Source organism: Lynx canadensis, chromosome B4 (genome assembly GCF_007474595.2).
Source record: "Lynx canadensis isolate LIC74 chromosome B4, mLynCan4.pri.v2, whole genome shotgun sequence".
NCBI classification, from domain to species: Eukaryota; Metazoa; Chordata; class Mammalia; order Carnivora; family Felidae; genus Lynx; species Lynx canadensis.
Genome location: NC_044309.1, coordinates 59,634,378 through 59,655,762, shown reverse-complemented (window position 1 = coordinate 59,655,762; position 21,385 = coordinate 59,634,378). Strand labels below are relative to the sequence as shown.

Here is a 21,385-nt window from a genome sequence, read left to right as displayed (position 1 = left end):
TCAAAAATATTAAGATTTTCTTTACCTTAAAACAAAACCCGGCCATGTCTCATTGAACAGAATGCTTGTCCCCCGTTCTTCCTTAGCCCCTGTTTATAGATTGTGCCAAGCCACACCTGTCACGTGTCCTGGGAGGTATACTTCACCTGCTGGTTCCCATGGCTCAGACCAGCCCCTCCCTGGACAACAACATCCCCCCCGCCGCCATGCTGGTGTCATGTCACCCCCTCAGTACCTGGCCTACAGGAAGGCTAAGGTTGGCTCTGGTGATGGTGTTGTGTATTTGAAGCATGTGGTAGGAAAAGCCACCTCTGGTCAAACAGTTCATCTTCTTCTTCTGTGCAGTTCGTCTGATTCTGACAGCCGTCGCTGGAAGCGTTGGTGGGATTTTCTTGGTAGCTGCTTGGTGGCGATTTGGAATCCTCCTGCTCTGCATGCTGTGTGTTGGATTAGTGTTGGGCTTCCTCGTCTCCTCAGTGATGTTCTTCGCTTTCCTGGGTAGGAGATATGTAATGTTTTGTGTGTTCAGTTTTTTGTTTGAAAGACCTTTATTTGGGCTCTCTAGGTACAACTACTGCCTCTCAGGGACTTGGGGCCTTACCTGTAGAGCTCTGGAAATTTGTTTTGTTTTAATGTTTTTATTTTTGAGAAAGAGACCGAGCATGAGCAGGGGAGGCGCAGAGAGAGAGAGGGAGACACAGAATCCGAAGCAGGCTCCAGGCTCTGAGCTGTCCGCACAGAGCCCGATGTGGGGCCTGAGCTCAAGAACCATGAGATCATGACCTAAGCCGAAGTCGGACGCTTAAGCGACTCAGCCACCCAGGCACCCTGAGTTCTGGAAATTTGTATCTGTGATGTGGCACTCTAGGGAGTACCAGTACACGGTGAATCTTAAGCAGAAGCTCCGTTTATCCCACAGATGAACTGGGCATGGCTCTGTTGGAGCTGAGTTGGGAACCTGGTGCTTTGTTCCTGGTTTTCATTTCCACCGTCTGCCAAACCCCAGATATTCTAATGTACCTACTTGTCCTCTAGGTCAGTAGCACAGGGATGGTGTCGGAGATTTTTTTTTCTTTAAGTAATTCAGTTTCTGTCAATTTTTAGAATGTGGTTAACTTTTCTAAGTTAACTTCCTTTTGTAGGGGAGGAAAAATTTCCTTTTTATCCTTCTAAGGTTCTTTGGCTGGTAAAATAATTAAATTGACATAAGTAGATTAATAAGAGAAAAACAAATTTAATTTTGTATATACAGGAGACCCAGAAAAATATGAGACCCAAAGGCAGGCAGTTTCAGACCTCTGTGTCATATGGAGCTAAGAAATGGGGTAAGCGTGCAGGGTTTCAGATGGTGGGGGTTGGAGGTGCAATTCAGCAAGAGGACAAGAAGATAAGAAGAGCAGACATTTGGTAATCAGATGTTTGCCCTGCTAGGCAGTTAAGTCTTTCAGAGAAAATAGTTATCTCTGTTCATTGTCCTCTCCCTGGGCCAGGATCCCTATTTACATTCTTTTAGGCAGTTAAGGAAGCAATAAAAGTTTTTCCTGACTCTGCTGGGTCTTGAGTGCCTTCAGCTCAAAATAATCCACATGCCTGAGTGGCACATTCTACTGCCCTTTGTGGTTGCATAATAACTTACATTTCCTGATTGTTGTCAAAAATGCAGAAAAAAAAAAAAGGAGTATTTATATTTTAAGGTACTCTTTTAGGCTATTTCCTTCTTGTGATAATGTTCTTATATATATCAACCTCAGCTTAAAGTTAATTTAGTTCTTGTGTATATCTTATATATATCAACCTCAGATTAAAGTTGATGGAAATGTTAGATATAAGAATATAAGAGGCTGTCACCTCTTAAGAATGCATGATATGACAGAGTGTGGTTGGCTCTCTGAAGACTTTTTTCCCCCAAGACCAGAAAGAATTGACAACCTGTGTGTTTACTGACTATTCCAGGTCCCTTTGTTCTGATTTTAGCAAACCTATGAGTTCATTCCCACAGGCCCCCTTGCAGGTAGCAATATATATAAAAAACTAGATACCTTTATATATAAAAACTAGGTAGTCCGATGCTCAGTAGCAATGTTTAGATTTGCCTAAAGGACAGATTCACAGGGAGGTTTGTTGAAAATGCATATTCAGGGCCCTATTCTGAAAGCACTAAATCAACTACTTAATAAGCTCCCTTCCCTTGTTTTGTTAATGGTTGGAGGGATGATTGGTTAGAATTTTTAATAGTTAATGTGTTTGTTTATGAACTGACTCCTTGCTGAAGGACAGTTAGGATCAGTGTCTCCGGTGGATGCAAAGTCCTATTTTTAAGCATTAAAATTTTAAACATTTCTAAGCATTAAAATTAAAAAATTTTTAGGCATTAAAATTTTAGTTGGTGGCTAACTTCTCAGATCTAATTAAATTGCTACTGTTTTCACCTTATTATGTAGCCAGCAAAGAGCTTATACTCTGAAAGGGTCAGTCTTCACATGCTGGCATCGCGACTACTGTTTTCAATCCCTGGATTCCTTGACTTTTTTTTTTTTTTTTTTAAGCTGCATGTGTATTTTGTGAAGGTTAATAGAGTTAAACTACAGAATATGACCCATAAATCCACCTCACTGCAGCACGTTGCAGTTCGCTTTCTCAGAATGTGTGGTCCCAAGATCCGATCTTACTATGGAACTCCCCCTCTTCTGGGATTTATGGGTCTTAAGATACGGGGCCACTTCCAGTTGGGCTGAATGATGGTGTCAGTATCAGTATCAAATAATTGTCTAGCTTATACCCTCGCCTCTAAACTTAATTTATAAATAGGAGTTCTAATATATTCTTCCTGGGTCACCCCCGGTGTGCTGCATGTTGGAGAAGGGTTCAGTAGGAGTGTGGTCAGTGGTTAGCTCCTGTCTTTCCTGATACGTGAGGAGTCACATCTTCTAGTCTGCAGTGGCTGGACAGGAAATGTATTGATGGTAAAAATCTAGTAAAAGGATTTTGCTGTTCATTTTGGGTGGGATTTCATACAGTTATCTCTGAATGCCATTTACTTGCACTTGTTACTTTGCAGTACAAAATCACAGAATGATAGAAGCATAGAGCAAGAGAGGATGGTTTGAACTACAAAATAGTTCAATCTTCTTATCTTATGGGTTAGGAATGTGAGGCCCAGCATCACAGCTAGTGAATGGAAGAGTTTAGACTCGTCCAGCCTCTTCTGCATTTCCCTGGGAGTAAATGAAGAGCATTTACCTGCTTGATCCCACCCCTTGACCTTCTAAGACACATCCTTCAAAGGGGATTGTATTGGCCATTAAATCAAAAAAGTCAGAATTCATTTCTAAATGCCAGCCTATGCCTTGGTTGTTACAATAAACTTTCCATGTGTGTCTGTGTTCAGATGTTGAGAAGATGAAATTGAACTTGGTAAACCTGTTGTTAACTCTTGATTTCTTCTTGCTTTTTCAGGGAACCTAAAGATTTTTCATGATGATGGTGTGTTCTGGGTGACCTTCTCCTGCATAGCTGTCCTCATTCCAGTAGTTTTCATGGGCTGCTTAAGAATAGTGAGTGTTTCATCAATGAGATTCATTCACTATATAGTCCCGGGCCTTCACTTGTTCACGTGTTGCATCATTTTGCATGTTTTATTTACTGGGGAGAGCTGTAGGACAATCTTCATGAGATGATTAATTTTAAATAGGCTTGTTACTGTGAAAGTAGGAGAAGTTCTGATTATAATGATCACAGAGTGTTTTTCATCAAGTGGAGTAGGCAGGTCACCACCGTCCATATGCTTTGGACAGTGGGAGCAGAGAGGTTGGGCTCACTATAATTCACAACCTGGTGAGTGCTTAGTTTCAGCGGTCTCTCCAAAGAAGCATTCTTTGTGTAATTAGACTTTGTTGCTGAGGTTCTTTCACAGGGAAGACATTTTCTATCAGGTTCTGTTTTGAGAACTCACTATGGGTTTCGAAGGTGGTTTTCAGTTTAACCTGCCAGGTAGCCTTTATTCAGCTCTGAGACTTGATCCCGTTTCATGGGCCCTGAGGGAGAAGTGATTCCCTGTGATTGAGGCCAGTAATGAGGCATAGAAACAATTTCTTGTTCTACCAGTGGCCATGCCTAAACTCTTGCACTCTTCCACAGCTGAACATACTGACTTGTGGACTCATTGGCTCCTACTCGGTGGTCTTGGCCTTTGACAGTTACTTGTACACAAGCCTTTCTCATATCACTCTGAATGTACTCAAGAGAGCACTCAACATGGATTTCCACAGAGCTTTCACAAATGTGCCTTTTCAAACTAATGGTAAGACTAAATCCAAGAACTGGAGTGACAGTCAGATAAGAATATTGGCCTGCCTGTGCCAACAAGGGCACTTGGTAACTCAATTGAAAGAAGGCTAACTAGACAAAAGGAGGAAACCCATGCCCTACAGATGCTATTAGAGCCTTCCGTTAATGATAACTTATGATCCACAGGAGCAAATAATTTAAATTTGTAAGTGGTGGAAGTTCACACTTCTAAAAATCTACTGAGTGAATTTTGTTAAGAAATTTCCCAACCAGGATGGTTACCTGTTCAGATTCCCAGTTGGGAGAAAAATTCTGAGAACAAAATTGTTTGGCACCTTACAGATTGGGGTGGGATGAGGGATGAGAACGACAGCCTGATTTTTAAAGTTATTCCCTTGTTTCCCTCCTTTAAAGAAGCATGTAATTTGCTAATTGAAAGTGAAAAAGTGATTTTCAGTCTAGAAGTGTTACCATTTCCACAGTTGTAAGATTCTATCTGTTAAAGGTTTTCCATTAACTTTTTGAGGAAGAGAAAATGACCAAATTAAGTATTCACAGTGAGTGTAAGATATATTGGTTTCAGAAATGTTAAAATATGGAAGATGGAAAAGCATATCTTAGGGTTGGAAAATATTTAAGCACAATCGTGATTGCAATATCTTTACCTCTATTATGCTGAGCCTGCCCTCATTGGATAGGAGGTTGATGTTTAGAGACCTCAAAATCCATGTTGTCTTGGAAATTTTACATACAAGACGATATTTTGCCAAGCCTTGTACTGGAAGCTCAGTTACAGTGTGTTGACTCTCTCCATGCATTTCTAAATCCACCCTATGAGTGTAGTGGGGCCCAATATTGAGTGGAATGGGAAAAAAGAGAGCAAGGTGGCATCTCCTGTTCCATGGTGTATGTTTGTGAGGTGTATCTTGATGACTGCCTTCTCCCCACCCCACCTGCAGAAAAACACAACAAACAACTATGCCTGTGGGCATTGGTCATAAAATGTTGGAGTTCCAAGGATCCAAACAACTGATTCCTTTACAGCCTGTCTGGACTTTCAAATGCCATCATAGGAAATTCCTATTTTAAAATATAAAACCGTAGCTTCCTTATTTATTCCTTGGTTTGTAAATGAGGAGATATACATGTTTGGTCAAACTCACCAAAAAGTCTTAATTGTACTGAGAAAGAATGACACAGATTTAAACTATGAGAAGTTAAATGTTAAGAGCTGTGTTAGGTATTTAAGAGACAAGAGTTCAAACTGCTTTTCTGTTGTTTTTTTAGACTTTATTATCCTGGCAGTATGGGGGATGCTTGCTGTGAGTGGAATCACGTTACAGATTCGAAGAGAAAGAGGGCGACCATTTTTTCCTCCCCATCCATACAAGTTATGGAAGCGAGAAAGAGAGCGCAGAGTAACAAACATCCTGGACCCTAGCTACCACATCCCTCCATTGAGAGAGAGGCTCTATGGCCGAATAGCCCAGATCAAAGAGCTCTTCCAGAAGGAACAGCCAGCCGGAGAGAGAACACCCCTGCTTCTGTAGATGCCAAAGGGGGTTGGTCAGTGTGGTCTCAAAGTACTGCCCAGGCGTTGCCTCAGCTTTGGTGTGTATGCCCAGCCTGCTGCAGCAGTCTCCGGTGCAACTCTGATAAGAACAGAGGCGTATGTATGTGTGCTTTGCACAGTTTCACGTTGTCCTTATTGATGTGTTATCAGAAGGTACCCTTCTTTTGTTTAATTGTGGTAAAACACACATTTACCATCTCAGTCATAAAGTATATAAGTTCAGTAGGCACTTTGTTTTTGTCCTTTATTGCTTACAATGCTAATTTAAATACTAAATTATGTCCGTTATTTGAAAATAGGGTGATTTACATAGGTCAGATATGGATATAACGGCCTCGGGTTTTTTCTTTAAAGGCCTTTTAAAATAGTGTTGACCTCTGATCTCTAAAATGTGTTTGAATTTTTTTTTTTTTTTAAAGAAACCGATTGGCGCCCACCTTAATCTGTAGTCCCTTTAGTAAGGAAACCTTTTAACATTTGCATTTTTTAGTTGTTTCTGTTAAATTGGTTGTTATTAGCATTGATGTAAAAATAGTGTCAAAAATTTTCTCTTTTGTGTGAAGACTCTGTACCATCTATATTTTAGTGATGAGGAGGGAGGGGGTCAAAAAGGATTAAAGAATTTAAAGGAGCTACTTTTAATCAGGTTCTTGGACTCTGTAAGGAAAGTTCCTTCCATTTTGACCCCCCCCCCCCCGCCCCGCCCCAAGCAAGCACCTCAATGCCCTGGGCTGCGTACCCACTCCTCACGGCATCTGGTTCTGCCTTGGATAGGAAGCTGGTGACTCTGACACAATGAGTAACGGTGAAGGTAGTTGTGGTGGTTGCATACGCATTTGTGAGTTAACCACTATTTAAACGATGCTGCTTTTAAGAGTTTTTTCACAGCACGATAGATTTTTGGAGTTTTAGGTAACTGGAAAATTTTCAGCTTTTGCATTTGTTTTGGAAAGGCTGAAACAAAACTAAACATACAGAAAGCGAAAACATACAAAACTAATCATTTTTGCATTGCAGAATTACACACAGGTGTTTACTATTATGTAACCCTCACTGTTTATATAACTTCAGTAACACTTGAATTTTTTTTTTTAATTACTGTAGGGATTGTGGCTTCTGCCATATCTTTGTACATTCTGACAAGTTATATGGAATGTTTGGGAGTTATTTTCTGTACCATCAAAATGTACTGCCACTGAAGACTGTAAAGACAGAGCACACTTTTTTGGAGGATTGAGACAAATTACTTAAAAAATTTTCATAATTTGTGAGTCATAAAATGCCAGTTTGTATCATTTTTTTAAATAATAAATACCTATTTTGAAGAAAAATTCTAAAAAGTCTCATTATTCTTAACAGATTTTTTTTTTTCTCACCAACTGTATTTGTACCGTAGCAGTGAAGACATGACAGAAGTGTCATAGGTATAAAATTACTTAATCTGGAGAATTAAATCTTTATTTAAAAAATTTGGTTTAAGCCTAAGCGAAATAGTAGGAAATGAAGGAAATCTGCGGCAGTGTGTTAAATTTATATCCCTTGTTAGAAGGAAAGCTGACGTCTTTGGTGGGCTGATTTGTGTTGGTTATTAGCACTTCAGGTTTGTGTAACTGAAGAAAGGTAGTAGTATTACCAGAAAATTAGTTATACTATTCCTTAAATGTTTTGGTTCTGACCAGTCTGTTAGAGGTTAGCTACCAGGTTGCTAAATCACAGCAGCTAACTCGTGCCATGGATCAGTAGATCTATAGAAGGTTGGGATAGAAAATTGATTCTTCCAAGGAAATTGCTATACTGTTAGACCAGAAACAGACCTTAGAGATCATCTTACTTGGTCCCTTATTTTATAACTGAGTAAATTCTTGACCAAGGAGTCAGTTATATGGATATTTATCAATAACTGTGCCCAGATCAAAATTTGGGATACCTGATTCCCTATACAAATGTGCTTTATGCTCTATCATGATGAAAATGTAAGTCACTAATTATTTTCAGCTCTCTTCTGCTGGTGGATTGGTGACAACACAGTGAGAAGGCAGCCTTCTGCAAGAAGAGGAAAAAGGCCTCAGTGGAACCCAACCTTGAACTTGGACTTCCAGCCTCCAGAATGGTGAGAAAATAAACTTCTGTTGTTTATGGCACCCAGTCCGTGATATGTTATGGCAGCCCTAGCAAACTAACACCCTTTATAAATCATTTCACCCTGAATGTTGATTGGAAGACCTCTGGGCAGTTTGGCCACCGTGTTTGTGAGGACCATTCTATGAAACTGAGATACAGAGGGGCTCAAGTTAGTGGAAATTTGGGCTTACCCAGGGACTACCATATAGTCATTACATGGGAGGTTGGCAGGTCTGGATCAAGCTACATCAGTATTAATAGGCAAAATAAAGAAAATACGTACAATGATAGTCGTTTTTACTTGGCTCTCACCCTTTACTCATTAAATAAATATGAGTTAAATTCCTAAATGTCAGGCCTTGCCTTGGGCACTAGGAAGAAGATGGCAAAATATTCCGGCATGGTGCCTATCTCAGGGCTTAGAGTGTGAGGAGACAGATATACTTCAATAGTTATACAGAGGAGGTATGGTAGGCAGTGAAATTTTTGATGGAGTAGGGGGTAGAATCGGGATGCCAGGGAAGAATTCCTTGAAATGACATTTAAGCTGAGACTTGGAGGATGAGTAGGAGTAACAAAACCACAAGGAGGCAGAGTGCATTCCATGTACTGTGGTTAAAGGCATAAAGAAAAGCTTCAAGGCCTTCTCTACGGAGAGCCTCCAGTGGAGTCTCTCCCACCTGTATGCCCAGCCAGTCCTTATAGCCCTTCACATTGGTGCTTGGTGAGGTGAGTGCTTGGTGGGGTCAGCTCTCCCATTCTCAGCTTTTGGCATTTTGATCCAGGAAGGAGGTTGTCAGTGTTGTTGTTTTTTGTTTTTTTTTTTTTAATTTTTTTTAATGTTTGTTTATTTTTGAGAGACAGAGACAGAGCATGAGCAGGGGAGGAGCAGAGAGAGAGGGAGACAAAGAATCTGAAGCAGGTTCCAGGCTCTGAGCTGTCAGCACAGAGCCCAACGCGGGGCTCAAATTCATGAATTGTGAGATGAGCCCAAGTCAGACACTTAACCCACTGAGCCACCCAGGTGCCCCAGTGTTGTTGTTTTTTTTTAATTCAGATATAATTGACATAATGTGTAAGTTTAAGGTACAGTATGTTGATTTGATACAATTATTTATTAAATATTACTCTATGATTATTCCTACAATATGATTACCCTATGATTAATATCGTAGAGTTAGTTTGCATCTCTATTGTGTCACATAATTATTCTTTTTGTGAAAGCAATTAAAATCTAGTCTCTTGGCAACCTTGAAGTTCATAATACAGTATTGATGACTATAATCCCTAGTGCACTTGGGCTCCAGAATTTGTCTACTAATTTCCTTAAATAACGTTTCTCCAATTCTCCCACGCCCACCTGCTGGTATCCACCATCCTCTGTTACTAGGAATTTGGCTTTTTTGGATTTCACATATAAGTGTTATCATCTAGTGTTTGTCGTTCTCTGACTTCCCTCACTTGGTATAATGTCCTCCAAGTCTATCCTTGTTGTTGCACATGGCAGGATTTCTTTCTCTTTTTTTTACCACCGAATAATATTCAATTGTATATATAAGCCACATCTTTATCCATTCATCCGTTGATGGCCACTTAGGATGTTTCCGTCTTGGCTGTTGTGAATAATGCTGCAATAAGCATGGGAGTTACATTTTTTCAAGATCCTGCTTTTCATTTCCTTTGGATATATACCCAGGAGTGGGATTATTGGATCATATGGTAGTTGTTTTCATTGTCCATCTTCCTCGTTAAATTTGGACTATACTACAAAACTGCCCAGAGCATACCTTGCCTTTTTATTTACCTTTCTGATTTCCTTCCAAGACCCTAGAATTTAGCAATTGTTCCCTGGCAGGTGGGTCAGAACACTTGGGTGACCCACAAAAGCCATAGTCCTCAAAATCTTTCCTTCTGTTCCAGAGTCTTATTAACGTACCTGTATACAAGTATAATATACCTGACTCCATTGCTCCCCAAGGGTGAATTCCTTCTTTTGGAAGGAGATTGAAGAATGGCCACAATTACTTTTTTACTTTGAAGTTTTTAAGGGCTAAACGGCTTATTCACCTGAGGTTCACGGCTCCTTCTGCTAATAGATTTTCTACTGTCCAGAGTGGCCTGTACGTGCTCTGCCCTGCCTGAACTTGTGGTGGGCGCACTGGGAAAAGCATGGATGCGTGTCTGGGAGCTTTAAGGAAGGAGATAGAAGATCCAAAAATGATGCAGATGGAAGAAGCAATTGAGACACATTAAGTGTGCCTTTGCTCCCCAGTTCTCCATGGGCTGTGTTTTCAGCAATTGAACTGGACCTCAACATGTTTTTTAAACTAGCTGTCTCCTTTGGAGAGACCATCCGTATATCAAAATTCCTGAAAACTGAAATACATTGTATTGCTAGGGCTGGGCCTGGGGTTCTAGAGGACTGTTTTCATGGACAGGATTAAAGGCTTTTTTCTGAAAAAAGTCTCTCATCCTATTAATGCCTGAAGGTTTTTCAACATAGGACAGTCTTCCATTTCACAAGTAGAGCTACTCTTCTTCCAGATCAGCTCTCCCTCCTGAATTACTTCAATTGTATATCCCAGTGATTTTCCACTGAATGTTGTTAACCTCTTGTATTCTGTATGTCTAGAGTCTACATGACTGGGAATAAAAACCTTATAATCTTTGAGATAGGTCTTTTTTTACCCTTCAAATTTTTATTTAAATTTCAGTTAGAGATAGGTCTTAAACATATTCTAGAAGAAGTTCACATTTGAGGAATGCATTCACTTGATCTCACATCAGCTTTTGATTTGATAGCACTGTGCACTTGCCCACTGAGTGGTGCTGAAATTGGAGATGCAGCTGATAAATCCTTGGCATTTTAAAGTAGCCAAGGGCCAGCCCTATTCATCTTGAAATGTATATACAGACAAAAGCAGTGTGCTGAGGCTTGGGGTTATTGCAGAAACACTGATTCTAACCAGCTTTGTTACTTTTTAAAAATTTTTTTTTTTTAACGTTTATTTATTTTTGAAACAGAGACAGAGCATGAACAGGGGAGGGTCAGAGAGAGAGGGAGACACAGAATCTGAAACAGGCTCCAGGCTCTGAGCTGTCAGCACAGAGCCTGACGCGGGGCTCGAACTCACGGACCGCGAGATCACGACCTGAGCCGAAGTCGGCCGCTTAACGGACTGAGCCACCCAGGTGCCCCAGCTTTGTTAGTTTTATAGAAAGCCCAAATGTAGCCTTCTTCCTAGCAGTATCTGATACTCAAGAAGTATATATCCTGTGTTTCAAGATCAGGATATTTTTATTCCGGGTCCAGTTCTACCTACTGATACTGATTTCAGTATAGTGAATTTTCTGCAGGCTTTAGTTTTTCCAAAGCAGTGGGTTTACTCTTTTCCTTTTGCTCATATGGGAAAAAAAAACTTGTGAGGGATAGCATTAAATGAAAAAAAATTGAGGAACCAAGGTGTAAGATTCCAATTATGTGTATTTGTGTGTAAATATGTTTAAAAACATTTATAGGGAAGTTTTTCTGATTCAGAAGAAACTTCTAATTACCCCTGGGAAGACACAGGTTGTAGGAAGAAGTTGACTTACTTTAAACTGTAATATTTTCTGTATGGTAGATTTTTAACCGTCTACATTTATTTTTTCCTTTATGTGAAAGATCTCAAAAAGGAACATAACCTAACCAACTTCTGAGAATTTATACACCAGAAATCGCAGTACATAAATTATGCACATGAGTTAATGAAGCATTTTTTTTTTATTTTATTTTTGAGAGAGAGAGAGCACAAATGGGGGAGGGACAGAGAGAGAGGGAGACACAGAATCCGAAGCAGGCTCCAGGCTCCGAGCTGTCAGCACAGAGCCTGTCTTGGGGCTCGAACCCACAGACCATGAGATCATGACCTTAGCCAAAGTTGGATGCTATACTGACTGAGCCACCCAAGCGCCCCTGGGTGCATTGTTTTAACAGAAATTTCAAACAGTCTGAATATCCATCAGAAGAAAGAGTTGAATAAATTATGATACATCTATACAAAGATAGTCACAAAAAAACTGGTTTGCAGGCAACAGAAAACTAACTGGCTAGTGTATGTAAAACAGAGTTAGTTGGAAGTATACTGATGTTATTTGCTTCTGGACATTTCCCCCTATGCATTTATTTATTTTTTAATGTTTACTTTTTGTGAGAGAGCACGAGCAAGAGAGGGGCAGAGAGAGAAGGAGACATAGAATCCGAAGTAGGCTCCAGGCTCTGAGCTCTTAGCACAGAGCCCGATGCGGGGCTCAAACTCAAGAACTGCGAGATCATCACCTGAACCGAAGTTGGATGCTTAACCGACTGAGCCACCCAGGCACCCCACCCGCTATGCAGTTTTTACATGGTTGTAATTACATCTGCAGTATAGCATTCAGGTTTTTATTATGTAAATTTAGTTATTTTTTTGTTCCTGTTGCTAGAATCTTTAAGCCACAGTACATATAAACTGCTTTGGGTAGATATTGATAGTAAATTAGTAATCTGGAAGTAAATTATTTCCTTATTGTATGATACTTAGGTTTAATTTGCTCACTCTAACACTATCATAATGTGGCTTTAACCAGGGGAAACAGTAGAGATGGTGAGAGATGGTAGGATTCTGATATATTTAGAAGGGAGGGGGGTCAATAGGATTTGCTGATGAATTGGATGCAAGATAGAAAAAGTGGAGTCAAAGATGCCAGGAAGGTTTTTGGCCTTGGCAGCTGAAAAGATGGAGTTGTCACCATCTCAGGGAAGCATATGGAGAGGCCTGGGGGGAAGACTGCTTGGAGCATGTTAAGTCTGAGATCTTTGATAGTTACAGTTGGAAGAGTCCAGAGTTCATGAGAGCTGTAAATTTGGGAGTCATCAGCATTACAGGTGGTATTTAAAGTCATGAGACTGGGTGAGATCACCAAGGAAGTGAGCAGGAATAAGGACTGAGCCCTGGGCTTAAAGTCAGAAGAAAGGGACAGAGGAGGCTGAGAGGCAGCCACTGATGTAAAAAGAAAGCCCCTTCAAATTTCAGTTAGAGATTACTCTTCATTGATATTTCACTAAAAAATGAACTCCTATTTTACTCTGTCAAAAAAGGTAGTGAACACCAAAAATTGAGTTATGGATCTGTGATCTTCCGGTCATTGAGGCAGTTTAGAAATAGAAAATTTTGGAAGTCACCTTGATATTAAAGAATACCAATATGAGCAGAAAACACTCTGTGAGGTTGTGTAGAACTGGTTTTTTAGAATTGTATTTCCACTATAAAATAAAAAGCATGTAGTGGATAGATGATAAATAGATCATTGTTTTCTAGGGCTGCTGTAACAAATTATTACAGGTAGGGTGGCTTAGCAGAAATTTATTCTCTCACAGTTCTGAAAAATCAGGAAGGCCAGAAGTCTAATGTCAAGCAGGGCTGGCCCCTTCTGGAGGCTCTGAGGGATGATTCAATTCATACCCCTCTCCTAGCTTCTGTTGGCACCTTAGGGCTCTGCAGCTTGCATAACTCTCTGCCTCTGTCTTCACATGGCTTTCTCCTTATGCCTGTTTCAAATATCCTTCTCTCTTATAAGGACACCGGTCACTGGATATAGGGCCCATCCTAAATTCAAGATGATCTAATTCCAAGATCCTTAAATCTGCAAAAACTATTAAAAATGCGGTCAGTATGGGACACCTGGGTGGCTCAGTCCGTTAAGTCTCTGACTCTTGATTTCGGCTCAGGTCATGATTTCATGGTTCGTGAGTTGAGCCCCGTGTCGGGCTCTGCCCTGGCAGCCTGGAGTCTGCTTAAGATTATCTCTCCCTGTCTCTCTGCCCCTCCCTGCCTCACAGGCACATACACTCTCCCTCTTTCTCTCCCAATAAACTTAAATATATGGTTGGGGTGCCTGGGTGGCTTAGTTAAGTATCTGACTTCAGCTCAGTTTGTGAGTTTGAGTCCCGCATTGGGCTCTATGCTGACAGTGCAGAGCCTGCTTGGAATTCTCTCTCTCCTTCTCTATCTGCCCCTACCTCCCCCACTTCTCTCTCAAAAATAAAAATAAACTTTGAAAAGATATATATATATATATATATATATATATGCCACATTCATAGGTACAGGAGGTTAGCACTTGGACGTGCCTTTGCAGGGACACTTTGTAAAAAAACAATTTTAATACTGATGTTTGACAGGAGGGGCATAGACAGGGGGGAGAGAATCCAAGCAGGCTCGATGCCCAGTGTGGAGCCTGACTCGAGGCTCAATTCTCTTGACTGTGAGACCATGACCTGAGCCCATATCAAGAGTTGGATGCTGAGCCACCCAGGTGCCCCTGCAGCAGGGACACTCTTAAATCCACCACATATGATTATAAAAAGGTTTGCTGGATCAGCAATAAGTTGCTGGCCAATTCCTAAGAAATACAGATAGAAGTTGTTGCTAAGTACTAGTTTTGTGGTAAGAGACGAAATGTCAGAAAAATAAACTGTATGTAAGCATTGTTCTCACATTAACTTGGAGACCATATCAATTTCAACCACTCATCTTTATTGATAAAATAGGCTCCTATGCAGTATACACTCTCAGACATAAATTTAAGGTTCTGCTTAAAAACAAAAAATATATGGATGGAAAACTGTTGCTATGTAACAAAGTAAATGTCTTTAAACGCCAAGATCTTAAAATTATATCCAAGTAAGAAGACCAAGAATAAATTAACTTGTTTATAAAAAAATAGTTATCAAGAAACATTTTATAATAGAGCTGCCTCAATGAATTGCCTCAGACTTCATCTCACTGTGTATTTTTTAAATTCTGACTTGGGATAAAAAACTGTATGAATGAATGTGCCACCAAATTAACAGATTCTTTACCCCAAACCAATAGAAAAGGTTAAAATAAAACTGTCATTTATAAATATCAATTAAGGCCTCTGAAAAAAGGAATCTATTCAGTGTTTGGGCCATTAGCCCTTTTCAATCAGCCACATCAGCCCCACCCCACTTACTCCAAACTTAATATACAAAAATTCCAAAGTGAAAGTAGCTTTGAATTTTACCAATATATGAAATTATACACAAAAGCTACCATGTGATATTTCTTTAACAAATTACATACCCAAAAGTAGAATTTTCTATTGTGCTAATTTTAATATAAATTAGTATATTTAATCATATTTGATATTTTTATCCTTCTATAATCATAAAATAAGAAAAATTTAGATTTCAATTGATGTTAAAGTACATTTCTTTAGTGGCTTTTAAAAATTTACATACTGGGGCGCCTGGGTGGTGCAGTCGGTTAAGCGTCCGACTTCAGCCAGGTCACGATCTCACGCTCCGTGAGTTCGAGCCCCGTGTCAGGCTCTGGGCTGATGGCTCAGAGCTGGAGCCTGCTTCCGATTCTCTGTGTCTCCCTCTCTCTCTCTGCCCCTCCCCCGTTCATGCTCTGTCTCTCTCTGTCCCAAAAAATAAATAAACGTTGAAAAAAAAAAATAAATAAAATTTACATACTGGATATAGATTTTGTAAAAAAAAAAAAAAAAAAAAACAACACAAAAAACAAATACTTATAAATCTACAGATTTCCTCTCACCCCCCCCCCCACCCTTGACTGATACAGTATAAGAAAAATCTTACAGGTTATGAGGACCAGAAAACAAATTTATTTTGAAATTTAATTTACTTTCTGTATTTCTTAAGAATACTTTTAAAAAAGGGTTCAATGAGGCAGAAGAATCCCCAATTTACTTTGACATTACCATACCTAGCTTACTATATCAAACATCGCAACTCTGTTAGCTAAAAGAACTACCTAATATCCTTAAAGATCAACCAGAGAAGAGAAAAATCTCATCTTCGTATTTAGAACCAAAACTTAAATCTCTCAAAGGAGTAGTTTAACCTACTAATATGTCTCTTATAAGATCTTCTTAGAAAGTAATATTCTTTTCTCTTTCATTCCTGAAATGATATTTTCATAACTTAAACTTATGGATAATTGTTAGTGGAGTATTTTAATTATGGCAAATCAGCTAAATTAAATTAACTTTTGTTTATGGTGCATCTGAAACATTCCTACAGTCTTGCAAACTGAATTTTCTTTGACCAAAATTACAGTAATGGGAAGGTAGACATGCAACCATTAAAGCTGAAATCTCACAGTACATAAGCTATTTGTTAACTCTGACACCAAACAGGGAGGAGAAATACTTTAATATGACAGTCTTCCATTCACAAAACTGTGCCAAGATGTGTATTTTAAAATTTGGATAATGTTTATGAATTCCCAAACATTTATTGGGAATATTCATGTTTATCCAAGTATCAGCCAGAATAGCAAACAGTACCTGCTATTAGGTTCAGCAGTCTCTCAAAAAAATCTTTAGTTTGTTCCCCAATTAACAAGTTCTATTTTTTATTATATTTTGGAATAAAATCTACAACCATTAATTCTGCATTTTTGCCAGCGTAAGAATGTCATTGCCAGTGCACTGTACATACTATAGAAAAAAAATAAAGGGTTGCTTGAGATGGATTTTTCTGTTAATTCATTCATGTCAGTAGGCCAGTCCCAGTGACCATTTGGAGCCTTGCAGGAAGCTCACAGACTTACAGGCTCTTCAGCTCTTCCTCAGACTCAGGTCACTATTGGTCACTAATGCTGACAAAGATGAACTTTCAGACACATCATCTTTCCTAAGGTTCAGAAATGATTCTCGAGTTATTTGCAGGATCTCTCTCAAGCCTTGGTTGTTCTTGCTAAAGAAGGCAAACAAAAAGATGTAGTCCCAAGATAGCTACAAAAATACAAACCTATCTTAAGCCAAACGTAAGAAGGTATGACAAAAAGTTTTATAATTGGCAGAGCAGAAATAGACTAATGAATATACAAGTTGAAAACTTGAATCCAGAGAACACTTTTTAAAGAGGTAGGAACTGTGCTCCTTTTCCATCAGGTCAAAGCCGCCTTATTTATGCAGCTGTAACTGTAAATGGAACCTCAGAAACGGCCTCATTTTATAATCACAGTATAGACAAGGAAAAGTAACAACAAACACAACAACAAACACAACAAAGCCAATGATGAGAACCTCTTAGGACTTTAGTTAGTACCTTTACTACTTTCCATGTTAGCATGGAATACAGGAAAAGTTTGGTTTTCCTCACTGGAATTTGAAAGCAGTGGGGCTGGTTGAGTAGATCTGAGATTTTTCAAGAAGGATAGTTAGGTGGGCAAATCGAGCACTGATAAACAACTCTTTTTCTTCTAGATTAGTTACTGTAAGAATTTGCAGACATTTAACAACTACTTTGTTCTCAGTCTTACTTTCTACGTTTCAATGGTATAAAGCAAGGATCAGCAAACTACAGCCTGGCTTGAGGCCTGTTATTGTAAATTAAACTTCACTGAACATAGGCAAACTGAATATTTTTTTGTGTGTATGGCTGCTTTTGTGTTACAATGACAGAGCTGAGTAGCACAGAGTTGAGTAACACAGAATGTCTGGTTTGCAAAAAAATATTTTCTGTCTGGTCCTTTACTGAAAAAGTTTGCTAAGCCCTGTTTTAAAGAATGAAAGAACACTATGCTTAGAGACTGAAATCACTTTTGGCCCTCTATAACCAGTATCTCCACCATCATTTCAAAAAGAAGCTTTTAAAGTATAAAAGTCTACTGATTTGAACTATTCAACAATAACTTATGCTTTCACTACCACACAATAAAAGACAGAAAAGCTTTATATTCCACAGAAATACGAATGCCCAAAGAATATTTGTAGATTAAAATAATTTTCCCTCCATCACCATGATCTCCAATAGAAATAAAGAAATTTTTTAAATTACTAAGTTAAAAGGCATATTCACCCAATAGCAGGAACACATAGGATCAAAAAATGTCAATTTGCTCAAATACTGCTATAAGTTATATTGATCCTAGACTCTTGTATTACTATTGAAATAGTCTTGCATTATATACCCATATAACCAATATCCAGGTTAAGAAAGAGAACATTACTAGTTTTCCCGAGATGTATATATTTATTTAAATGGGATGTATTTTCTGGCATAAATCTTCGTATGGACAGTTTTCACCCAATTTACAATTTAAAACTTACTTCAAGTTGAAATATTCGTTCCTGTTCCTTGCAGCCCTGTTGCTCATCAATTTCAATGGCTTTCCTCATTACTGCTGCCATTTCTGTTATCTGATCAACATGTGCTTGTAACTCCTGAAAAAAAGATGGGAGTTGCAAATCAGTGAAATAACTGTTTTTACTTTTGGATACTCTCTTTAAAAAAAAAAAATCTGCTTTGCCACTTAATATGAATGTAATATTCTTACATTGCCATTTAACATGAATGTAATATATCAAACACATTTATAAGAAAGTTGACTGACCATGAATGTGCTTTTGAAATCAGATTTCTGTTAGGACTATAAATAAGGATAAGCAGCATAATTACAACTAAACCCACTAGCAAGAAGAGTACTATTTCACATTCCTCTTACCACAAATGATCAACAACCTTTCCTTTTTTTGTACCTACACCTACTAAAGTAATGGGAAAGACAAAAATTTTTGACACATTCAATCTCTTTATCTCTAAAGTCTTGATGATTTATAAATCTTTATTATCTATGCCTAAACATTGATCTCAATCCAACCTACACTTGATCTTAGCCAAAAGGCCAAGAAGCGATGATCTCAATCCAACCTAAAACTTTTCCAGGTTATAATCCTCCTTGAGAGCAGAACTGTATCTTGTTATATTTGCCTGTGTTTGGTACATAACAGATCAGATAATAATAAATACTAAGTAAAATGAACATAAGTCTGCTTTAAGTATTAAAATATTAAATGGCCTTCTTTGCAAAACTGTTCAAAATATAATTTAGGTATAAAATAGATATCCACATTATTTGGTACAGCAAGTAGCTAAGTTTTTTCCAATCTTGTGGTATTCATTTTTGCACACCCATGATGTGCCAGGCACTGTGCTAGGCAATAGGAATACGAAGCCTATTAAGACATGTTTCCTGCTTTCAAGGAGCTTCTAGTCAGGTGAAAGAGACAGACACAAGGTTTAAAAACCAGCAGAAACTTAAGAATAATCATTTCTCAACAAACAGCTTCTACAGACCATTGTTCACTCGCAGTTGAGGGTGACTTTATTATATTAAGGTCAAAACTCAAGTATAAAAGCTCAAAAACTGCCCCCAAACCTTGTCTCTAAATAGCCGTATATACCCTATTTGTAAAAAGGATTTGAAGGCGACCCCCAAAACCTATAAAACTAGTAAACTGTGAAAGAAATATGGAGAACAAACAGTATCTTTAGCAAACCACACAATATCTTCTAGCCAACAAAAATGCAAGTCCTTGTATTATTTTAATGGAAAAACCTATACAATGCTAGTATGCAAAAGGCGGCAAAATAAAAGGACTAATCTACCCTATCCAATATGATGCTACATAAATGTCAATTAAAATTAAACACCTTTTAAAAAGTTAACAATTCAGCTCTTCAGTTGCATTAGTGACACTTCAAGTGCTCACTAGCCACATGTGGCTGGTGGCTTCCATACTGAACAGCACAGATAACATTTCCATCATTTCAGAAAGTGCTATTGGACAGTCCTGGATTAGATTATGGTAGCAAGAATAGTGTCAAGACGAACATTTGTCATATTCTGAAACAGTTTTTTGAAAATGATTAAATCCCCTCCCTCTGGAAAGGGAGCATAATGTTTAAAAGCAAGTTAAATACAGATAACTGCAGCAGCAGATTAGGGATAATGAAAAAATTCTGAACACCAACACTTTTTTCAGCTTATCATTTACTGTCCTTTTAGGTTAAAAGACGGTACAGGAAGGAAATAATTCTTTGCCTTTAAAATGGAAGAAAACAAGATTCCACTAATTTTTTCAGGACAGAGCCTGTTCTAATAAAATCACAAAACAAAACAAAATCCCAAAACTTCAAACAGAGTAGTATTTTTCTAGACCCAGTTCATGGATAGTTCATTTATTACAATAAAATTTTTAGGGAAGCATCATAGACCTTTTAATGAACACAAGAGGCTAAGACCTGTGTTTTCGAAACAGTCTTAAAGGCACAAAGTGTCAGTAACATAATCCTTGAATTGTCAGTGATATAATCCTTGAAATGCTCATTTTAACTCTTGTTTAGGTTTATTCAACTTTGCTCAGTCAAGACTTGTCACAATTAAAACAAAGTTAAGACAAGATAGTGTATGCTATTAAATCATAACACCTAAACAAAGGCATTTTTAGGTAACTGTGAACTCAAACTGAAGGACTACTAACCATCAGAAATCTGAATTAAAATAGTTTGAGCAAAATTTTTATGAAATTAGATTAAAATGACTGCCAAGAAAACATCTTTGATGTTCCCAAAGAGGGTAATTGTTTAAAGACTACTAAAATTTTGCAGCGATAAAATGAAAAGCTGGCTTGAACAACCTTTAAAGCCTGCAATTACCTAACAGGCTGTGTATGATACAATACACAGAGAAATGACAGATTTAAAGTTTCTACAGTGAATGTTTTTGCATGGCTATCAAAAGCACAGCATTTTTAAAAAGCAAGTTCATTTATTTGTTGATTTAAACTGGCAGGAAAATTCAACGTAAAAGAACGTTTTAAATGGACCTCCCCCCTTCCATCCACACCCCAAAAGTTGACTGTTTTATTTAGTGTACATTCTGATTTGCTTCCAAGTGCCTCCTCTCCAGTCCATGTTGAGATGCTTCAAAGATGTGTCGAGATGCATCAAGGAAGAATCCTTCGGAGCTGTTACGATGTACCATGTCAATCTGTAGTATAGAGTCATTATAATGTTAATACGGATATTATCCGTAATTTAAAAACTGATGAGTGTTAGTTCATGCGTGTTAGCCAACTGTTTGAAATGTTTGTTTTTTTAAGATTTCCAAAAAGGCATCTGTTCAAAAATAACGTAAAAATGAGTATTTGGATAAAAATGAGTTCTTCTCAAACCTTTTACTGATTTTTAAATCTGTGCTCAAAAACTTCTAAGTGAGGGAGAAATTCTGTATCATGGTGGTTTCAAAATGGTCTCACGCCAAAATGCTGTTATGTGTAACTCTGTTAATCTAAATGTGTTATAAAATTTTTTTGTGTTTAGGCTTATCAGAGTGTCAATACCTAAACACATCCTGGAATCTTTTATTTCTGCACCTTTATCACACAAGTGTCTCTGCTCACCCACTTCTGCTTGTTGACACTTCCCCGCCTCTAATAATTAACTCAAGGCTGGATTTAGATGGGATTTTTCTTCCTTTCTTGACACCTTTCTAGATTCTCCTCATGAGAACTAATCTTACTTCCACTCATATTCCCATATTA

At 38.3% G+C, this 21,385-nt stretch overlaps 2 protein-coding genes across 5 annotated transcripts in view; one reads left to right on the top strand and one right to left on the bottom strand.

Moving 5' to 3' along the window:
• TM7SF3 (transmembrane 7 superfamily member 3) overlaps positions 1–6,946 on the top strand; it is a 36,621-nt gene extending 29,675 nt beyond the window's left edge. The window contains exons 9-12 of the mRNA XM_030322023.2: positions 346–498; positions 3,457–3,554; positions 4,138–4,300; positions 5,575–6,946. Coding sequence (XP_030177883.1) covers positions 346–498; positions 3,457–3,554; positions 4,138–4,300; positions 5,575–5,837 — 677 coding nt within the window. The 3' untranslated portion in view covers positions 5,838–6,946. The remainder of the gene's footprint in view (positions 1–345; positions 499–3,456; positions 3,555–4,137; positions 4,301–5,574) is intronic.
• An 8,986-nt stretch (positions 6,947–15,932) lies between these two features.
• FGFR1OP2 (FGFR1 oncogene partner 2) overlaps positions 15,933–21,385 on the bottom strand; it is a 34,384-nt gene continuing 28,931 nt past the window's right edge. For 2 of the 4 annotated variants that reach the window (XM_030322019.1, XM_030322018.1), the window contains exons 5-7: positions 20,719–20,832; positions 18,110–18,223; positions 15,933–16,751 (exon numbers count right to left, since the gene is read on the bottom strand). In XM_030322019.1, the coding sequence (XP_030177879.1) occupies positions 16,689–16,751; positions 18,110–18,223; positions 20,719–20,832 (291 nt within the window). In that variant the 3' untranslated portion in view covers positions 15,933–16,688. The remainder of the gene's footprint in view (positions 16,752–18,109; positions 18,224–20,718; positions 20,833–21,385) is intronic. The other 2 variants (XM_030322020.1, XM_030322021.1) reach the window with 2 other exon arrangements.